This window comes from Salvelinus fontinalis, unplaced genomic scaffold, assembly GCF_029448725.1.
Source record: "Salvelinus fontinalis isolate EN_2023a unplaced genomic scaffold, ASM2944872v1 scaffold_0045, whole genome shotgun sequence".
Taxonomy (NCBI): domain Eukaryota; kingdom Metazoa; phylum Chordata; class Actinopteri; order Salmoniformes; family Salmonidae; genus Salvelinus; species Salvelinus fontinalis.
Window position 1 is genome coordinate 62,589 of NW_026600254.1, and position 19,968 is coordinate 82,556.

At 46.9% G+C, this 19,968-nt stretch overlaps 1 protein-coding gene across 1 annotated transcript in view; it reads left to right on the plus strand.

Moving 5' to 3' along the window:
• Nucleotides 1–19,968, plus strand: part of LOC129842514 (calpain-3-like) — a 59,596-nt gene that overhangs the window by 4,060 nt on the left and 35,568 nt on the right. The window contains exons 3-8 of the mRNA XM_055911093.1: nucleotides 3,881–3,999; nucleotides 4,362–4,495; nucleotides 7,646–7,814; nucleotides 12,162–12,245; nucleotides 15,321–15,415; nucleotides 17,103–17,180. Coding sequence (XP_055767068.1) covers nucleotides 3,881–3,999; nucleotides 4,362–4,495; nucleotides 7,646–7,814; nucleotides 12,162–12,245; nucleotides 15,321–15,415; nucleotides 17,103–17,180 — 679 coding nt within the window. The remainder of the gene's footprint in view (nucleotides 1–3,880; nucleotides 4,000–4,361; nucleotides 4,496–7,645; nucleotides 7,815–12,161; nucleotides 12,246–15,320; nucleotides 15,416–17,102; nucleotides 17,181–19,968) is intronic.

The following is a 19,968-nucleotide window of genomic DNA, read 5'->3' on the forward strand; positions in this document are numbered from 1 at the left end:
ACTGACTGAACTAGCTAGCTGGGAAGGGCTCATCAGGATGACTGACTGAACTAGCTAGCTGGGGAGGGCTCATCAGGATGACTGACTGAACTAGCTAGCTGGGGAGGGCTCATCAAGATGACTGACTGAACTAGCTAGCTGAAGAGGTCTCATCAGGATGACTGACTGAACTAGCTAGCTGGGAAGGGCTCATCAGGATGACTGACTGAACTAGCTAGCTGGAGAGGTCTCATCAGGATGACTGACTGAACTAGCTAGCTGGGAAGGTCTCATCAGGATGACTGACTGAACTAGCTAGCTGGGAAGGTCTCATCAAGATGACTAACTGAACTAGCTAGCTGGGAAGGGCTCATCAGGACGACTGACTGAACTAGCTAGCTGGAGAGGTCTCATCAGGACGACTGACTGAACTAGCTAGCTGGAGAGGTCTCATCAGGACGACTGACAGAACCCAATCCATTCATCTCCACTCGACTCTCAGCTGCGTGAAATACCATACGTACCATACGTGCAGCAGATGTGACAGTATAGCCTCTCCCTATCAAGTCCCACATGGAGACAACAAAGATGGCCTCCACTCAATAGTTGAACAATAAAGAAAACATAACAGCGGGACTCCCGTCCATCAACTCCAACCAATCACGGCCAGGGGTTAAGATAACAATGGTTTTACATGTTGTGGACCTTTACCAGTAACACTAGTGAATGAAACCAACCTCCCATTGAGCCTGTTGAATGACTGTGTGTGTGTGTGTGTGTGTGTGTGTGTGTGTGTGTGTGTGTGTGTGTGTGTGTGTGTGTGTGTGTGTGTGTGTGTGTGTGTGTGTGTGTGTGTGTGTGTGTGTGTGTGTACAGTAATTGTACAAAACATTATAAACACCTTCCTAATATTGAGGGGCATGGACTCTACAAGGTGTCTAAAGTGTTCCACAGGGATGCTGGTCCATGTTGACTCCAATGCTTCCCACTGTTGTGTCCAGTTGTCTGGATGTCCTTTTGGTCGTGGACCATTCTTTTTCTTTTTCTTTTCTTTTTTTTCTTTTTTTTTACCCCCTTTTCTCCCCAATTTTCGTGGTATCCAATCGCTAGTAATTACTATCTTGTCTCATCGCTACAACTCCCGTACGGGCTCGGGAGAGACGAAGGTCGAAAGCCACGCGTCCTCCGAAGCACAACCCAAACAAGCCGCACTGCTTCTTAACACAGCGCGCATCCAACCCGGAAGCTAGCCGCACCAATGTGTCGGAGGAAACACCGTGCACCTGGCCCCCCTTGGTTAGCGCGCACTGTGCCCGGCCCGCCTGGAGCGCGATGAGACAAGGAAATCCCTACCGGCCAAACCCTCCCTAACCCGGACGACGCTAGCCCAATTGTGCGTCGCCCCACGGACCTCTTGGTCGCGGCCGGCTGCGACAGAGCCTGGGGGCGAACCCAGAGACTCTGGTGCCGCAGTTAGCACTGCGATGCAGTGCCCTAGACCACTGCGCCACCCGGGAGGCCCCGTGGACCATTCTTGATACACACGGGAAACTGTTGAGCGTGAAAAACCCAGCAGCGTTGCAGTTCTTGACTCAAACCGATGTTCCTGGCACCTACTACTATACCCCGTTCAAAGGCACTTACATATTTTGTCTTTCCCATTCACCAACTGAATGGAACACGTACGCAATTGTCTCAAGACATAAAAATCCTTCTTCAACCCGTCTCCTCCCCTTCATCTACACTGATTGAAGTGGATTTAACAAGGGACATCAATAAGGAATCATATCTTTCACCTGGATTCACCTGGTCAGTCTGCCATGGAAAGAACAGGTGTTCCTAATGATTTGTACACTCGTTCCTAGGTGTGTGTGTCTGTAGGTTACTGACTGTGCGTTCCTAGGTGTGTGTCTGTAGGTTACTGACTGTGCGTTCCTAGGTGTGTGTGTCTGTAGGTTACTGACTGTGTGTTCCTAGGTGTGTGTGTCTGACTGTGTGTTCCTAGGTGTGTGTCTGTAGGTTACTGACTGTGTGTTCCTAGGTGTGTGTCTGTAGGTTACTGACTGTGTGTTCCTAGGTGTGTGTGTCTGACTGTGTGTTCCTAGGTGTGTGTCTGTAGGTTACTGACTGTGTGTTCCTAGGTGTGTGTGTCTGACTGTGTGTTCCTAGGTGTGTGTCTGTAGGTTACTGACTGTGTGTTCCTAGGTGTGTGTCTGTAGGTTACTGACTGTGTGTTCCTAGGTGTGTGTCTGTAGGTTACTGACTGTGTGTTCCTAGGTGTGTGTCTGTAGGTTACTGACTGTGTGTTCCTAGGTGTGTGTCTGTCTGACTGTGTGTTCCTAGGTGTGTGTGTCTGTAGGTTACTGACTGTGCGTTCCTAGGTGTGTGTCTGTAGGTTACTGACTGTGTATTCCTAGGTGTCTGTCTGTCTGTCTGACTGTGCGTTCCTAGGTGTGTGTCTGTAGGTTACTGACTGTGTATTCCTAGGTGTCTGTCTGTCTGTCTGACTGTGTGTTCCTAGGTGTGTGTCTGTAGGTTACTGACTGTGTGTTCCTAGGTGTGTGTCTGTAGGTTACTGACTGTGTGTTCCTAGGTGTGTGTGTCTGTAGGTTACTGACTGTGTGTTCCTAGGTGTGTGTCTGTCTGACTGTGTGTTCCTAGGTGTGTGTGTCTGTAGGTTACTGACTGTGCGTTCCTAGGTGTGTGTCTGTAGGTTACTGACTGTGTGTTCCTAGGTGTGTGTGTCTGTAGGTTACTGACTGTGTGTTCCTAGGTGTCTGTCTGTCTGTCTGACTGTGTGTTCCTAGGTGTGTGTGTCTGTAGGTTACTGACTGTGTGTTCCTAGGTGTGTGTCTGTAGGTTACTGACTGTGTGTTCCTAGGTGTGTGTCTGTAGGTTACTGACTGTGCGTTCATAGGTGTGTGTCTGTAGGTTACTGACTGTGCGTTCCTAGGTGTGTGTGTCTGTTTGACTGTGTGCTTCCTAGGTGTGTGTCTGTAGGTTACTAACTGTGTGTTCCTAGGTGTATGTCTGTCGGTAACTAACTGTGTGTTCCTAGGTGACTGCTGGCTGCTTGCTGCTATCGCCTGTCTGACTGTGTGTTTCCTAGGTGACTGCTGGCTGCTATCGCCTGTCTGACTGTGTGTTTCCTAGGTGACTGCTGGCTGCTATAGCCTGTCTGACTGTGTGTTTCCTAGGTGACTGCCGGCTGCTATCGCCTGTCTGACTGTGTGTTTCCTAGGTGACTGCTGGCTGCTATAGCCTGTCTGACTGTGTGTTTCCTAGGTGACTGCTGGCTGCTATCGCCTGTCTGACTGTGTGTTTCCTAGGTGACTGCTGGCTGCTATAGCCTGTCTGACTGTGTGTTTCCTAGGTGACTGCTGGCTGCTATCGCCTGTCTGACTGTGTGTTTCCTAGGTGACTGCTGGCTGCTATCGCCTGTCTGACTGTGTGTTTCCTAGGTGACTGCTGGCTGCTATCGCCTGTCTGACTGTGTGTTTCCTAGGTGACTGCTGGCTGCTATCGCCTGTCTGACTGTGTGTTTCCTAGGTGACTGCTGGCTGCTATCGCCTGTCTGACTGTGTGTTTCCTAGGTGACTGCTGGCTGCTATCGCCTGTCTGACTGTGTGTTTCCTAGGTGACTGCTGGCTGCTATCGCCTGTCTGACTGTGTGTTTCCTAGGTGACTGCTGGCTGCTATAGCCTGTCTGACTGTGTGTTTCCTAGGTGACTGCTGGCTGCTATCGCCTGTCTGACTGTGTGTTTCCTAGGTGACTGCTGGCTGCTATCGCCTGTCTGACTGTGTGTTTCCTAGGTGACTGCTAGCTGCTATCGCCTGTCTGACTGTGTGTTTCCTAGGTGACTGCTGGCTGCTATCGCCTGTCTGACTGTGTGTTTCCTAGGTGACTGCTGGCTGCTGGCTGCTATCGCCTGTCTGACTCTGAACGAGAAGCTTCTCTACCGGGTCGTTCCTCAGGAACAGAGCTTCTGCGAGGGGTACGGAGGCATCTTCCACTTCCAGGTCAGAACCCACCAATCAGAAGCACAGAACTAGAATGAGTTTACTAGTTAATGCCAGGGTTAGAGGCTCTAAGACTCTTTTAGAGATTTGTTCCTACGGTCAAAACAACTCTAAATACTACACTATGTTACACTGTAATCACGGTAAAGGGTCTGTTCCATTTCAATTCAGTCAGTTCAGGAAGTACACTTATTCAAAATTCACATTTTACTCATTTAATTTCCTTAAAAAGTGGGAAAGGAATTTCCGTTTACTTCCTGAATTGTGTGCATTTAAGTGGAATCAACCCTGATTGCAACACATGATCAACTCTCGTCAAATCCTCAACCGTGTCCTGCATGGGACAACTCTTTCTCCTCCAGTTCTGGCGCTATGGCGACTGGGTTGACGTCGTCATTGACGACCGTATCCCCACCTTCAACAGCCAGCTGGTGTTCACCAAGTCTGCCGAGAGAAACGAATTCTGGAGCGCCCTGCTCGAGAAGGCCTACGCCAAGTATGTACCCCTAACCCTAACGCTACGCCAAGTACGAACCACTAACCCCTAACACTACGCCAAGTAGGTAACCCTAACCCTACACCAAGTACGTACCCCTAACTCTAACCCTACGCCAAGTATGTACCCCTAACCCTAACGCTACGCCAAGTACGAACCACTAACCCCTAACACTACGCCAAGTAGGTAACCCTAACCCTACACCAAGTACGTACCCCTAACTCTAACCCTACGCCAAGTATGTACCCCTAACCCTAACGCTACGCCAAGTATGTACCACTGACCCTAAATCTACACCAAGTATGTACCCCTAACCCTACGCCAAATACGTTCCACTGACCCTAAGTCTACACCAAGTATGTACCCCTAACCCTAACGCTACGCCAAGTACGAACCACTAACCCAAAATCTACGCCAAGTACGTACCCCTAACCCTAACCCTACACCAAGTAGGTAACCCTAACCCCAATCCTACACCAAGTATGTACCCCTAACCCTACACCAAGTACGTACCCCTAACTCTAACCCTACGCCAAGTAAATAACCCTAACCCTACACCAAGTAGGTAACCCCAACCCTACACCAAGTAGGTAACCCCAACCCTACACCAAGTAGGTGACCCCAACCCTACACCAAGTAGGTAACCCTAACCCTACACCAAGTAGGTAACCTTAACCCCAACCCTACACCAAGTAGGTAACCTTAACCCCAACCCTACACCAAGTAGGTAACCCCAACCCTACACCAAGTAGGTAACCCCAACCCTACACCAAGTAGGTAACCCTAACCCCAACCCTACACCAAGTAGGTAACCCCAACCCTACACCAAGTAGGTAACCCCAACCCTACACCAAGTAGGTAACCTTAACCCCAACCCTACACCAAGTAGGTAACCCTAACCCCAACCCTACACCAAGTAGGTAACCCTAACCCCAACCCTACACCAAGTAGGTAACCCTAACCCCAACCCTACACCAAGTAGGTAACCCCAACCCTACACCAAGTAGGTAACCCTAACCCCAATCCTACACCATGTAGACAACCCCAACCCTACACCAAGTAGGTAACCTTAACCCCAACCCTACACCAAGTAGGTAACCCCAACCCTACACCAAGTAGGTAACCCTAACCCCAATCCTACACCATGTTGACAACCCCAACCCTACACCAAGTAGGTAACCCTAACCCTACACCAAGTAGGTAACCCCAACCCGAATCCTACACCAAGTAGGTAACCCCAACCCCAATCCTACACCAAGTAGGTAACCCCAACCCCAATCCTACACCAAGTAGGTAACCCCAACCCCAACCCTACACCAAGTAGGTAACCCTAACCCTACACCAAGTAGGTAACCCTAACCCTAATCCTACACCATGTAGACAACCCCAACCCTACACCAAGTAGGTAACCCCAACCCTACACCAAGTAGGTAACCCTAACCCTACACCAAGTAGGTAACCCTAACCCCAACCCTACACCAAGTAGGTAACCTTAACCCTACACCAAGTAGGTAACCCTAACCCCAATCCTACACCATGTAGACAACCCCAACCCTGCACCAAGTAGGTAACCCTAACCCTACACCAAGTAGGTAACCCTAACCCCAATCCTACACCATGTAGACAACCCCAACCCTACACCAAGTAGGTAACCCCAACCCTACACCAAGTAGGTAACCCTAACCCCAATCCTACACCATGTAGACAACCCCAACCCTACACCAAGTAGGTAACCTTAACCCCAACCCTACACCAAGTAGGTAACCCTAACCCTACACCAAGTAGGTAACCCTAACCCCAACCCTACACCAAGTAGGTAACCCTAACCCCAATCCTACACCATGTAGATAACCCCAACCCCAATCCTACACCATGTAGGTAACCCCAACCCTACACCAAGTAGGTAACCCTAACCCCAACCCTACACCAAGTAGGTAACCCCAACCCCAATCCTACACCAAGTAGGTAACCCTAACCCTACACCAAGTAGGTAACCCTAACCCCAATCCTACACCATGTAGACAACCCCAACCCTACACCAAGTAGGTAACCCTAACCCCAACACTACACCAAGTAGGTAACCCCAACCCCAATCCTACACCATGTAGACAACCCCAACCCTACACCAAGTAGGTAACCCTAACCCTACACCAAGTAGGTAACCCTAACCCCAACCCTACACCAAGTAGGTAACCTTAACCCCAACCCTACACCAAGTAGGTAACTTTACCCTAACACTATACAAACCTAGATAGATAATACTATAGTCTATATCAGGGTTTCCCAACATCACGACCCTAACCCTCACCCTCCCTCCCCCCTCCCCAGGCTGCACGGTTCCTATGAGGCCCTGAAGGGCGGTAACACCATGACCCTAACCCTCACTCTCCCCCCCCCTCCCCAGGCTGCACGGTTCCTATGAGGCCCTGAAGGGCGGTAACACCACGACCCTAACCCTCACTCTCCCCTCCCCCCTCCCCAGGCTGCACGGTTCCTATGAGGCCCTGAAGGGCGGTAACACCACGACCCTAACCCTCACTCCCCCCCCCCCCCCCCCCTCCCCAGGCAGCACGGTTCCTATGAGGCCCTGAAGGGCGGTAACACCATGACCCTAACCCTCACTCCCCCCCCCCCCCCCCCCCCCTCCCCAGGCAGCACGGTTCCTATGAGGCCCTGAAGGGCGGTAACACCATGACCCTAACCCTCACTCTCCCATCCCCCCTCCCCAGGCTGCACGGTTCCTATGAGGCCCTGAAGGGCGGTAACACCATGACCCTAACCCTCACTCTCCCCCCCCCCTCCCCCTCCCCAGGCTGCACGGTTCCTATGAGGCCCTGAAGGGCAGTAACACCATGACCCTAACCCTCACTCTCCCATCCCCCCCCCCCGCCCCCCTCCCCAGGCTGCACGGTTCCTATGAGGCCCTGAAGGGCGGTAACACCATGACCCTAACCCTCACTCTCCCCCCCCCCCCCGCCCCCCTCCCCAGGCTGCACGGTTCCTATGAGGCCCTGAAGGGCGGTAACACCATGACCCTAACCCTCACTCCCCCCCCCCCGCCCCCCTCCCCAGGCTGCACGGTTCCTATGAGGCCCTGAAGGGCGGTAACACCATGACCCTAACCCTCACTCTCCCATCCCCCCTCCCCAGGCTGCACGGTTCCTATGAGGCCCTGAAGGGCGGTAACACCACGGAGGCCATGGAAGACTTCACCGGGGGTGTGACAGAGTTCTATGAGATGAAGGAGGCGCCCAAGGAGCTGTACAAGATCATGAAGAAGGCCCTGGAGAGAGGCTCTATGATGGGCTGCTCTATCGACGTGAGTCTCTGACCTTAGGAGCGTGACCCCGACCTCCAACGGATCTCACGAACCGTAGTTGAAGAGACTCACGTCGATAGAGCAGCCCATCAGGGAGCCCCTCTCTTCATTTATGATTCTGACCCATCACCTGACCTGTCACCTGACCTGTCACCAGACCTGCCACCAGACCTGTCACCAGAACTAACACCTGACCTGTCACCAGACCTGTCACCAGACCTGTCACCTGACCTGTCACCTGACCTGTCACCTGACCTGTCACCAGACCTGTCACCAGACCTAACACTTGACCTGTCACCTGACCTGTCACCTGACCTGTCACCTGACCTGTCACCAGACCTGTCACCTGACCTGTCACCAGACCTGTCACCAGACCTGTCACCTGACCTGTCACCAGACCTGTCACCTGACCTGTCACCAGACCTGTCACCTGACCTGTCACCTGACCTTTCACCAGACCTGTCACCTGACCTGTCACCAGACCTAAAAACCTGACCTGTCACCAGACCTGTCACCTGACCTGTCACCTGACCTGTCACCTGACCTGTCACCAGACCTGTCACCAGACCTGTCACCAGACCTGTCACCTGACCTGTCACCAGACCTGAAACCTGACCTGTCACCTGACCTTTCACCAGACCTGTCACCTGACCTGTCACCAGACCTAAAAACCTGACCTGTCACCAGACCTGTCACCAGACCTGTCACCTGACCTGTCACCAGACCTACCACCAGACCTGCCACCTGACCTGTCATCTGACCTGTCACCTGACCTGTCACCTGACCTGTCACCAGACCTGTCACCAGACCTGTCACCAGACCTGTCATCTGACATGTCACCAGACCTAAGAGCCATTTCAGTCAATGCAAAAGGTATTACTATGTATCCTGTCTGTGGTGGCCGGGGGTTAGTGCTACCGTCCCCGCACCCTGTGCACATGTGTCGGTGTGGGTACAAATCTGTCCCACTGTCTAATTGACACAATGGCTGTGTCCAAATCTGTCCCACTGTCTAATTGACACAATGGCTGTGTCCAAATCTGTCCCACTGCCTAATTGACACAATGGCTGTGTCCAAATCTGTCCCACTGTCTAATTGACACAATGGCCGTGTCCAAATCTGTCCCACTGTCTAATTGACACAATGGCCGTGTCCAAATCTGTCCCACTGCCTAATTGACACAATGGCCGTGTCCAAATCTGTCCCACTGTCTAATTGACACAATGGCCGTGTCCAAATCTGTCCCACTGTCTAATTGACACAATGGCCGTGTCCAAATATTCGTACTTACGCTCTAAATAGTAGTAGTTTTGAGAATGCGAAATAAGAACTAAGTCTCAAATGTAGTATGCTGTAAATGCCAAGATGTCGTACTCATTTTGGCTTTTCATCGAGTCAAATCGCATACTATTGAGGAAGAGAATCGTGTTTTGAGACCCAGGTATATTTGATAAGCAGCTGAAGGGACACGTCGTACCAAAATGAACCAATGGCAGGAATCAAAGCAATTATGCGTTAGATGAGGTCTTCTCAGTAGGAGGAGCCTAGTATGCTGATATTTGTTGCTTACTGCATTCGTTTTTACTCAATAGTACTCAATAGTACTCAATAGTACTCAATAGTACTCAATAGTACTCATTAGTACTCAATAGTACTCATTAGTACTCAATAGTACTCATTAGTACTCAATAGTACTCAATAGTACTCAATAGTACTCAATAGTACTCATTAGTACTCAATAGTACTCATTAGTACTCAATAGTACTCAATAGTACTCAATAGTACTCAATAGTACTCATTAGTACTCAATAGTACTCAATAGTACGTTCTAAATGTGTAGAGTAGGGGTGTTAACCCCGGTGTCCTGGCTAAATTCCCAATCTGGCCCTCAAAACCATCATGGTCACCTAATAATCCCCAGTTTACAATTGGCTCATTCATCCCCCTCCTCTCCCCTGTAACTATTCCCCAGGTCGTTGCTGCAAATGAGAACGTGTTCTCAGTCAACTTACCTGGTAAAATAACGGTAAAAATAAATAAATAAATAAATAAAGTATGAGCAGTACACTGTATGCAGTTTTAGTAAGTGGTAGGCAAGCCAGATTTTGGACACGGCCAATGCTTTTTCCTCTCGTTCCTTGTCAATAAAAATATGTACAAAATACAAGAATAGTGGGAACTGCCCACCCCGCCCACAAAAATAACTTCAGCTATTTAATAAGATTCACATACTGTATCCAGTGCTGGAAGTCATCGGTGATCAAATATCCTCGATGGTCACCACTAAGAAAACAAAAAAATTATGGCCACCACTAAGTAAACAGAATGTTTATGGCCACCACTAAGTAAACAGAATGTTTATGCCCACCACTAAGTAAACAGAATGTTTATGGCCACCACTAAGTAAACAGAATGTTTATGGCCACCACTAAGTAAAACAGAATGTTTATGGCCACCACTAAGTAAACAGAATGTTTATGGCCACCACTAAGTAAAACAGAATGTTTATGGCCACCACTAAGTAAACAGAATGTTTATGGCCACCACTAAGTAAACAGAATGTTTATGGCCACCACTAAGTAAAACAGAATGTTTATGGCCACCACTAAGTAAACAGAATGTTTATGGCCACCACTAAGAAAACAAAACAATTATGGCCACCACTAAGTAAACTAAACGTTCATGAAAATGTATCATAGTGCTTTCTTTTCCCATCAAGTCACGGACTAAACCCTGACCTGTATCTGCATTTATCAGGGACTAAACCCTGACCTGTATCTGCATTTATCAGGGACTAAACCCTGACCTGTATCTGCATTTATCAGGGACTAAACCCTGACCTGTATCTGCATTTATCAGGGACTAAACCCTGACCTGTATCTGCATTTATCAGGGACTAAACCCTGACCAGGATTTAATTGTACTTTTTTATTATTAACGAACTTCACAAAATACTCTGTGATGTCAAAGTGAAAGAAAAATTGTAAAACACTAATAATTATATATTGATTAGATAAGTATTCAATCCCCTAAGTCAATACATGTTAGAATCACCTTTGGCGGCGATTACAGTAGTGAGTCTTTCTGGGTAAGCTTTGCAAACCGTGATTGTACAATATTTGCCCATTATTCTTTTCAAAATTCTTCAATGTCTGTCATGTTGGTTTTTGAACATTGCTAGACAGCAATTCTCAAATCTTGCCATATATTTTTAAGCCAATTTATGTAAAAAAAAATATGTAACTAGGCCACTCAGGAACATTCAATGTCATCTTGGTAAGCAACTCCAATGTGTAATTGGCATTTTAGGTTCTTGTCCTGCTGAAACGTGAATGAGTTTTCCTCTAGGATTTTGCTTGTGCTTAGCTCTATTCCGTTTCTTTCTATCCTAAAAAACTCCATAGTCCTTGCCAGTGACAAGCATACACATAACATGATGCAGTCCACCACAATGCTTGAAAATATGAGGAGTGTTACTCAGTGATGTGTTGGATTTGTCCCAAACATAATGCTTTGTATTCAGGACAAAAAGTGTATTTTTTTGCCACATTTTTTGCAGTATTACTTTGTTGCCTTATTACAAACAGGATGCATGTTTTGGAATATTTTTATTCTGTTCAGGCTTCCTTCTTAACACTGTCATTTAGGTTAGTATTGTGGAGGAACTACAATGTTGTTGATCCATCCTCAGTTTTCTCCTATCACAACCATTCTCTTGCAAAAAAGCATGTTTTTTTTCTTTGTATTATCTTCTACCAGATCTAATGTGTTATATTCTCCTACATTAATTTCCCATTTCCACAAACTTCAAAGTGTTTCCTTTCAAATGTTATCAAGAATATGCATATCCTTGCTTCAGGGCCTGAGCTACAGGCAGTTAGATTTGGGTTTGTCATTTTAGGTGAACATTTTTAAAAAGAGGTGGTCTTCTAAACTAGATTTTTGTGAATGTGGTAGTGTACCTAATAAACTGTCCGGTAAGTGTATACTTCCACAATAGACACGTCATGTAATACTAGTAGACGACACCACTGTAAATAAACACTAGTTCTTATGTTTAATTGTAAATGAAGTCCTTCTGGGTAAAGACATAAGTGACAGAATTGTAAAACTCGTCCCTATTGGCCTGTTGGCCCAACGTTTTCAAATGTCTCTCAGTCTCAATGGAGAACAGTCCATAAACACTAGCTCTTATGTTTACATATAAACAAAGTCCAGTTTCGATTGTATGTCTTTATCCGTTTCAATGCAGAAAATGACGTAAATGACCTCTCAACGGACGCTGTTGTACCTGGTATAGTGAAGACCAGCTCTGTGATTCATGTGTTGTCTATTTTATTCTCCAGTCCCTGGTTCCCGCTCGCTTTGAGACCCGTACTGTGACTGGCCTTGTGAAGGGTCACGCCTACTCTGTGACTGCCGTTGAAGAGGTGAGATAGACCTATAGCGACATATAGATTAACTTTACGCCAATGCTTGTGGGTTGGATTCCCGCCAGAGGTCGTCCATACGTGAAATGTATGCACGCACGATAAAAGCGTCTAAAAAATGGCATTTACGTATTATCTACATTATTAGATAGACCATGAGAGACACTACATTATCAGATAGACCATGAGACACTACATTATTAGATAGATAGACCATGAGACACACTACATTATCAGATAGACCATGAGAGACACTACATTATCAGATAGACCATGAGAGACACTACATTATCAGATAGACCATGAGATACACTACATTATTAGATAGACCATGAGACACACTACATTATTAGATAGATAGACCATGAGACACACTACATTATTAGATAGATAGACCATGAGACACACTACATTATCAGATAGACCATGAGACACTACATTATTAGATAGACCATGAGATACACTACATTATTAGATAGACCATGAGATACACTACATTATCAGATACACCATGAGACACTACATTATTAGATAGATAGACCATGAGATACACTACATTATCAGATAGACCATGAGATACACTACATTATTCGATAGACCATGAGATACACTACATTATCAGATAGACCATGAGACACTACATTATTAGATAGACCATGAGATACACTACATTATTAGATAGACCATGAGATACACTACATTATCAGATAGACCATGAGACATTACATTATTAGATAGACCATGAGATACACTACATTATTAGATAGACCATGAGATACACTACATTATTAGATAGACCATGAGATACACTACATTATCAGATAGATAGACCATGAGACACACTACATTATCAGATAGACCATGAGATACACTACATTATTAGATAGACCATGAGATACACTACATTATCAGATAGATAGACCATGAGACACACTACATTATCAGATAGACCATGAGATACACTACATTATTAGATAGACCATGAGACACACTACATTATCAGATAGACCATGAGATACACTACATTATTAGATAGACCATGAGATACACTACATTATTAGATAGATAGACCATGAGATACACTACATTATTAGATAGATAGACCATGAGATACACTACATTATCAGATAGACCATGAGATACACTACATTATCAGATAGACCATGAGATACACTACATTATTAGATAGACCATGAGATACACTACATTATTAGATAGATAGACCATGAGATACACTACATTATCAGATAGACCATGAGATACACTACATTATCAGATAGACCATGAGATACACTACATTATCAGATAGACCATGAGATACACTACATTATTAGATAGACCATGAGATACACTACATTATCAGATAGATAGACCATGAGATACACTACATTATCAGATAGATAGACCATGAGACACACTACATTATCAGATAGATAGACCATGAGATACACTACATTATCAGATAGATAGACCATGAGATACACTACATTATCAGATAGATAGACCATGAGATACACTACATTATCAGATAGATAGACCATGAGACACACTACATTATCAGATAGACCATGAGATACACTACATTATTAGATAGACCATGAGACACTACATTATCAGATAGACCATGAGATACACTACATTATCAGATAGACCATGAGACACACTACATTATTAGATAGACCATGAGACACACTACATTATTAGATAGATAGACCATGAGATACACTACATTATTAGATAGACCATGAGACACTACATTATCAGATAGATAGACCATGAGATACACTACATTATCAGATAGACCATGAGACACACTACATTATCAGATAGACCATTTAGAGTTGTGATTTGATGTGACTGTCGGCCATTTTAATGTTTTTTATTGCTGCCAAAGCTGACTCACACGGCCAGTGGTTGTGATCGTTACATGGACAGGTGTGTGTGTGTTTCTCCTCAGTGTTAGCAGTCCCAACAGGTGTGTGTGTTTCTCCTCAGTGTAAGCAGTCCCAACAGGTGTGTGTGTGTTTCTCCTCAGTGTAAGCAGTCCCAACAGGTGTGTGTGTGTTTCTCCTCAGTGTAAGCAGTCCCAACAGGCGTGTGTGTGTTTCTCCTCAGTGTAAGCAGTCCCAACAGGTGTGTGTGTGTTTCTCCTCAGTGTAAGCAGTCCCAACAGGTGTGTGTGTGTTTCTCCTCAGTGTAAGCAGTCCCAACAGGTGTGTGTGTGTTTCTCCTCAGTGTTAGCAGTCCCAAAAGGTGTGTGTGTGTTTCTCCTCAGTGTAAGCAGTCCCAACAGGTGTGTGTGTGTTTCTCCTCAGTGTAAGCAGTCCCAATAGGTGTGTGTGTGTTTCTCCTCAGTGTAAGCAGTCCCAACAGGTGTGTGTGTGTTTCTCCTCAGTGTAAGCAGTCCCAACAGGTGTGTGTGTGTTTCTCCTCAGTGTAAGCAGTCCCAACAGGTGTGTGTGTGTTTCTCCTCAGTGTAAGCAGTCCCAACAGGTGTGTGTGTGTTTCTCCTCAGTGTAAGCAGTCCCAACAGGTGTGTGTGTGTTTCTCCTCAGTGTAAGCAGTCCCAACAGGTGTGTGTGTGTTTCTCCTCAGTGTAAGCAGTCCCAACAGGTGTGTGTGTGTTTCTCCTCAGTGTTAGCAGTCCCAAAAGGTGTGTGTGTGTTTCTCCTCAGTGTAAGCAGTCCCAACAGGTGTGTGTGTGTTTCTCCTCAGTGTAAGCAGTCCCAACAGGTGTGTGTGTGTTTCTCCTCAGTGTAAGCAGTCCCAACAGGTGTGTGTGTGTTTCTCCTCAGTGTAAGCAGTCCCAACAGGTGTGTGTGTGTTTCTCCTCAGTGTAAGCAGTCCCAACAGGTGTGTGTGTGTTTCTCCTCAGTGTAAGCAGTCCCAATAGGTGTGTGTGTGTTTCTCCTCAGTGTAAGCAGTCCCAACAGGTGTGTGTGTGTTTCTCCTCAGTGTAAGCAGTCCCAATAGGTGTGTGTGTGTTTCTCCTCAGTGTAAGCAGTCCCAACAGGTGTGTGTGTGTTTCTCCTCAGTGTAAGCAGTCCCAACAGGTGTGTGTGTGTTTCTCCTCAGTGTAAGCAGTCCCAGCACAAGGAGCCTAAGGTGCGTCTGGTGCGCCTCAGGAACCCCTGGGGACAGGTGGAGTGGAACGGGCCCTGGAGTGACAAGTAAGATACACCTGATTGATTGATTGATTGATTGATTGATTGATTGATTGATTGAACTGGCACCAGTGATAGACCACAGGTTGGTTTCCAATGTCAATGCTAGCATACAACACCTAACACATTGCCTTGTTCTTCTAAGGCTACGTTTAGACAGGTATCCCAATTCGGATCTTTTTTCAACTCATTTGTCTTTTGACCAATCACATCAAATCTTTTCATATCAGATCTTTTTCAGAACTGGTCTGATTGGTCAAAAGTCCATTTATCACATTTATAACCATTATGACATTTATCACATTTATGACATATTACATGACATTATATTATATCATATTACATTATATGTTATACTCTAGAACATTATATTATATTATATCACATTACATTATATTATATTATATTACATTATTTTATATCACATTACATTATATTATATTACATGACATTATATTATATCATATTACATTATATGTTATACTCTAGAACATTATATTATATTATATTATACTACATTATTCTGGGTTTGCGCCCAGGCTCTGTCGCGACCGGGAGGTCCGTGGGGCGACGCACAATTGGCCCAGCGTCGTCCGGGTTAGGGAGGGTTTGGCCGGTAGGGATATCCTTGTCTCATCGCGCACTAGCGACTCCTGTGGCGGGCCGGGTGCAATGCAAGCTGACACGGTCGCCAGGTGTACGGTGTTTCCTCCTACACATTGGTGCGGCTGGCTTCCGGGTTGGATACGCGCTGTGTTAAAGAAGCAGTGCGGCTTGGTTGAGTTGTGTTTCGGAAGACGCATGACTCTCGACCTTCTCCTCTCCGGTGTCCGTACGGGAGTTTCAGCGAAGAGACAAGACAGTAACTACTACTAATTGGATACCACGAAATTGGGGAGAAAAAAGGGGGGTAAAATAAAAATAAAAAAATAATAAAATATTATACTACATTATATTATATTACATTATATTATGTTACATTATATTACATTATATTATATTATATTATATTACATTATATTATATTACATTATATTATGTTACATTATATTACATTATATTATATTACATTATATTATATTATATTATACTACATTATATTATATTACATTATATTATATTATAATATATGACATTATATGATATTTTAATATATTACATTATATTATATTATATTACATTACATAGTGTTATATTATATTACATTATATCATATTACACTATATTATGTTATATTATACTACATTATAATATATTACATTATATTATATTATATTACATTACATAATGTTATATTATATTACATTATATTATATTACATTATATTATATTATATTATACTACATTATATTATATTACATTATATTATGTTCTATTATACTACATTATATTATATTACATTATATTATATTATAATATATTACATTATATTATATTATATTACATTACATTATGTTATATTATATTAAATTATATTACATTATATTACATTATATTTCATTATATTATATTATATTATATTACATTATATTATATTATATTATACTACATTATATTATATTACATTATATTATGTTACATTATATTATATTACATTACATTATGTTATATTATATTACATTATATTCCCATGTCAGAGAAGGTCCATGTATTGTTCAGTTTGTCAGTTGATGATGTCCCCCACTGCCCACAGCTCTAAGGAGTGGGTGTCTCTGTCTAAAGGAGAGAAGGACAAGCTCCAGCATCAGAGTGCTGAGGACGGTGAGTTCTGGTGAGTACTGTGTCTCTCTTCAACAATGTCATTCTAGGTGCTCTTGATACTTGCTGTTTATTTTCTCTACCCATAATACATGTCCTCACTGAAATAGTCTATAAAAAAAAAGTGTATTGTGCTGCTAAAGAACATTAAGGTGTACAGACTATTTCAGAGACGGTGAGTTTTCTTTTCCAGTTTAAAGACCTTTAAGAACCCTGCACCAAAATACCGTTGACTACAAACTATTAAGTGGAGCGTGTCAATTGTCTTCCTCTCATCTCCCCCTTCTCTCTCCCCCTCTTCCTCTCCCTTGCCCTTTCTCTCCCTCTCCTCTCATCTCCCCCACTCCCTTCCCCTCTCCACTCCCTTCCCCTCTCCATTTTCTCTCATCTCCCCCTCTCCCTCTCCTCACTCTCCTCCCTCTCGCTCTCCCTCTCCTCTCTCCCTCTATCCTCCTCTTCCACTCCCCCCCTCTCCTCTGTCTCCCTCTCCCTATGTCTCCCTCTCCCTTGTCTCGCTCTCGCTCTCAATTCCCCTCTCCTCTGTTTCCCTCTCCCTCACTCCTCCTCCCTCTCCCCTCTTTTGTCTCCCTCTCCCTTGGTTCCTTTGTCTCCCTCTCACTCTCTGTCTCCCTCTCCCTTGTCTCCCTCTTCCACTTCCTCCCCCTCACATCGGTCTACTTCCCCTCTCTTCTGTCTCCATCCCCTCTCCTCTGTCTCCCTCCCCCTCTCCTCTGTCTCCATCCCCCTCTCCTCTGTCTCCATCCCCTCTCCTCTGTCTCCATCCCCCTCTCCTCTGTCTCCCTCCCCCTCTCCTCTGTCTCCCTCCCCCTCTCCTCTGTCTCCATCCCCCTCTCCTCTGTCTCCATCCCCTCTCCTCTGTCTCCCTCCCCTCTCCTCTGTCTCCCTCCCCTCTCCTCTGTCTCCCTCCCCCTCCCCCTCTCCTCTGTCTCCCTCCCCTCTCCTCTGTCATCATCCCCTCTCCTCTGTCTCCCTCCCCTCTCCTCTGTCTCCATCCCCCTCTCCTCTGTCTCCCTCCCCCTCTCCTCTGTCTCCCTCCCCCTCTCCTCTGTCTCCACCCCCTCTCCTCTGTCTCCATCCCCTCTCCTCTGTCTCCATCCCCCTCTCCTCTGTCTCCATCCCCCTCTCCTCTGTCTCCATCCCCTCTCCTCTGTCTCCATCCCCCTCTCCTCTGTCTCCCTCCCCCTCTCCTCTGTCTCCCTCCCCCTCTCCTCTGTCTCCACCCCCTCTCCTCTGTCTCCATCCCCTCTCCTCTGTCTCCCTCCCCCTCTCCTCTGTCTCCATCCCCCTCTCCTCTGTCTCCATCCCCTCTCCTCTGTCTCCATCCCCTCTCCTCTGTCTCCATCCCCCTCTCCTCTGTCTCCATCCCCTCTCCTCTGTCTCCATCCCCCTCTCCTCTGTCTCCATCCCCTCTCCTCTGTCTCCCTCCCCTCTCCTCTGTCTCCATCCCCTCTCCTCTGTCTCCATCCCATCTCCTCTGTCTCCCTCCCCCTCTCCTCTGTCTCCATCCCCTCTCCTCTGTCTCCATCCCCTCTCCTCTGTCTCCATCCCCCTCTCCTCTGTCTCCATCCCCTCTCCTCTGTCTCCATCCCCCTCTCCTCTGTCTCCATCCCCCTCTCCTCTGTCTCCATCCCCTCTCCTCTGTCCCCCTCCCCCTCTCCTCTGTCTCCATCCCCTCTCCTCTGTCTCCCTCCCCCTCTCCTCTGTCTCCATCCCCTCTCCTCTGTCTCCATCCCCCTCTCCTCTGTCTCCCTCCCCCTCTCCTCTGTCTCCATCCCCTCTCCTCTGTCTCCATCCCCTCTCCTCTGTCTCCATCCCCTCTCCTCTGTCCCCCTCCCCCTCTCCTCTGTCTCCATCCCCTCTCCTCTGTCTCCCTCCCCCTCTCCTCTGTCTCCATCCCCTCTCCTCTGTCTCCATCCCCCTCTCCTCTGTCTCCATCCCCCTCTCCTCTGTCTCCATCCCCTCTCCTCTGTCTCCCTCCCCCTCTCCTCTGTCTCCCTCCCCCTCTCCTCTGTCTCCCTCCCCCTCTCCTCTGTCTCCCTCCCCCTCTCCTCTGTCTCCATCCCCTCTCCTCTGTCTCCCTCCCCCTCTCCTCTGTCTCCATCCCCCTCTCCTCTGTCTCCATCCCCTCTCCTCTGTCTCCCTCCCCCTCTCCTCTGTCTCCATCCCCTCTCCTCTGTCTCCATCCCCTCTCCTCTGTCTCCCTCCCCCTCTCCTCTGTCTCCCTCCCCCTCTCCTCTGTCTCCATCCCCCTCTCCTCTGTCTCCATCCCCTCTCCTCTGTCTCCCTCCCCCTCTCCTCTGTCTCCATCCCCCTCTCCTCTGTCTCCATCCCCTCTCCTCTGTCTCCCTCCCCCTCTCCTCTGTCTCCATCCCCTCTCCTCTGTCTCCATCCCCTCTCCTCTGTCTCCCTCCCCCTCTCCTCTGTCTCCCTCCCCCTCTCCTCTGTCTCCATCCCCTCTCCTCTGTCTCCATCCCCTCTCCTCTGTCTCCCTCCCCCTCTCCTCTGTCTCCATCCCCTCTCCTCTGTCTCCATCCCCTCTCCTCTGTCTCCATCCCCTCTCCTCTGTCTCCCTCCCCTCTCCTCTGTCTCCATCCCCTCTCCTCTGTCTCCCTCCCCCTCTCCTCTGTCTCCATCCCCTCTCCTCTGTCTCCCTCCCCCTCTCCTCTGTCTCCATCCCCCTCTCCTCTGTCTCCATCCCCTCTCCTCTGTCTCCCTCCCCCTCTCCTCTGTCTCCATCCCCTCTCCTCTGTCTCCCTCCCCCTCTCCTCTGTCTCCCTCCC